Source organism: Calidris pugnax, unplaced genomic scaffold (assembly GCF_001431845.1).
Source record: "Calidris pugnax isolate Ruff unplaced genomic scaffold, ASM143184v1 scaffold111, whole genome shotgun sequence".
In the NCBI taxonomy this organism is placed as follows: domain Eukaryota; kingdom Metazoa; phylum Chordata; class Aves; order Charadriiformes; family Scolopacidae; genus Calidris; species Calidris pugnax.
In genome coordinates this window covers 7,942,459-7,944,724 of record NW_015090872.1, presented here as the reverse complement: position 1 = coordinate 7,944,724, position 2,266 = coordinate 7,942,459, and the positions used below count along the sequence as shown (strand labels likewise).

The following is a 2,266-nucleotide window of genomic DNA, read 5'->3' as shown; positions in this document are numbered from 1 at the left end:
CAGCTCAGCCCCACGGCAGCCTCAGGACAACGCAGTTACACTTCTCAAGCCTACGACCCAGCCAGAGAGCCCCGACATGAGGCTCCTCGCACGTTCCTGTTCCTGTCCTTGGAGGCTGCGGAGAGAAAAATCTCATCCTTTTGTCTTTTGTAAGAGACCTTAAGTGCCCCGTGGGTTTCCCCACAGTGTGAGATTTCCAGCTGGCTCAGGAATCACACTGGGTGCTCGTGAGGGCCCTTCTGCACGTTGCCCTCCAGCAGCTACAGCACATCCCCAGGGACCTTCCCCCCCACCTCCTTACAGGAACGCACACAGAGAGGCCAAATCGCCACAGCGACCCCGGTTTCTTTAAATTAACTGTCATCTTTATTTTCTTCACATAATGTGCAAACAGAGGAGATCGCAATGGTGGTGTTCTTAAAAATAACAAAATGTATTTGCATACATTTCCCTATGTACAGGTGAACAGCCACAAGTAAGAGTCTTCTTTTGCACAGCAAAAGATCTAGAGCGTTGAGACCGGGGACAGGACCGGGGCCCAAAACAAAAAAAAAAAGGGTCTAACTTAAAAATAATAATTAAAAAAAAAATTAATTCACAACAGTGCAAACCTCTGGGACACGACAGCACGATGGAGTGACTTTAATGTAGAAAAAGGCGAGGGGGGGGGACGGATGAGGGGGGGGCCCTCTCGGATGTGAGATTTCTGACTGTAAACAAGGCGCAACACCTCCCTCCCGCCGCCCTCCCCGGGGAAAGCTATTCCAGGAATTTGGCAGATCTTCAAGGGCTGAGCCGGAGGTAAACAGCCCGCGGCCGCCTCCCCTCCCCGGGCCACGGCGGGATGGGGCCCGGCTCCGGCGGCCACCGGGAGGGGCGGTCGGTGCCCGGGATGCTGCTGCGGGACGCGGGGGTGCCGCAGAGAACCGGGACAACCGGAGGGACCGTGCGCTCCCGGAGGGGCCCCGGTGCGCCGCGCAGGGACCGTGCGCTCCCGGAGGGACTCGGTGCATCCCGGCGGGACCGTGCACGTCCCAAGGGACCCCGGTGCGCCCCGGCGGGGCCGTGCACGCCCGGAGGGACCCCGGGGCCGTGCGCTCCCGGAGGGACCCCGGTGCGACCCGACGGGGCCGTGCACGCCCGGAAGCGACCGCGCAGCCCCGGCGGGGCCGAGGGCTCAGCCGGTCTCGGGGTCGCCGGGGGGCGGCTGCTCGGCGCCGTTGCAGGGCGGGGAGGCGCCGTCCGGGCCGTTGCTCTCCAGGGAGGACTCGCTGCCCGTGCTCTCCCCGGAGAGCAGGCGGCGGACGCGGAGGTCGGCGCGCAGCGAGCGCAGGTCGTTGCCCAGGCTGAGCTCGCCCAGGTCGCGCAGGAGCTGGCCCAGCTCCGGGCTCTCGCCGCGGCCGGCGCCGGCGCGCAGCAGCTCGCCCTCGGGCTCGCCCAGCGCCTCCAGGATGTCCTCGCAGTCGCAGTGCATGGCCCGCTCCTCCTGCTCCTCGCCCAGCAGGTCCTCCGTGATGGAGCCCAGCTTGGGCGCGCTGCGGCTCCGCTCCACCGGCGGCTTGTAGCAGCACTGCCCGTTGAGCAGCTTGCGCAGCGGCACCAGCGGGATGCTCTGCTCGCCCACCAGCTGCTGCTGCTGGTGCCGCGCGTCGTCCCGCTTCTTCAGCCGCCGGAACTCGGCCAGCGCCGTGGCCGAGGTCTGGTAGAGCAGCAGGGCCATGGCCTTCGCCTTCTCGGGCTTGGAGACCAGCACGGCGTGGCAGCGCAGCATCACCGCCTTGTGCTTCAGCTCGTGGCGGTAGATCCAGGCGAAGACGCGCGGTAGCCGCGGGTCGGCCACGCAGTAGGTGACCCGGTGCAGCAGGTAGAGATGGCCGGGCCGGCGCAGCCCCTTGTCCTCGGCGTGGGCCATGCGGATGCCCTGCGCGCTGATGGTCAGCTTCATCTTGGTGCCCTGCCGGCCCGCCTCGCTCTTGCTCCAGATCTTGCAGACGGCCAGGTCGGTGCAGCCCTCTCCCTTGGACTGGATGGTGGTGGCGTTGCCCAGGTAGAGCACGGTGTACGTGGGGTCCTCGCTGGTCACGCGGAATTTCCGCCGCTTGGAGCGGAACATGCTGCCCACGCGGTGCAGGGCGCTCTCGGGGCAGGCGCGGGCCAGCGAGGTGAGGGCCGAGTAGTGGACGCTCACCGCGTACCCCTTGGGCTTGCTCTGCCGCCGCCCCTCGCCCGCCACCAGCTCCACCTTGCTCCGCTTCCAGGGCAGCAT

The 2,266-nt window shown here is 66.0% G+C and overlaps 1 protein-coding gene across 1 annotated transcript; it reads right to left on the bottom strand.

Annotated features, from left to right (window-relative positions):
- Nucleotides 1–343: 343 nt before the first annotated feature.
- On the bottom strand, nt 344–2,266 carry FAM43A (family with sequence similarity 43 member A). The gene has a single exon (XM_014945749.1). The coding sequence runs from the start codon at nt 2,264–2,266 to the stop codon at nt 1,178–1,180; it is 1,089 nt and encodes a 362-aa protein (XP_014801235.1). The 3' UTR covers nt 344–1,177.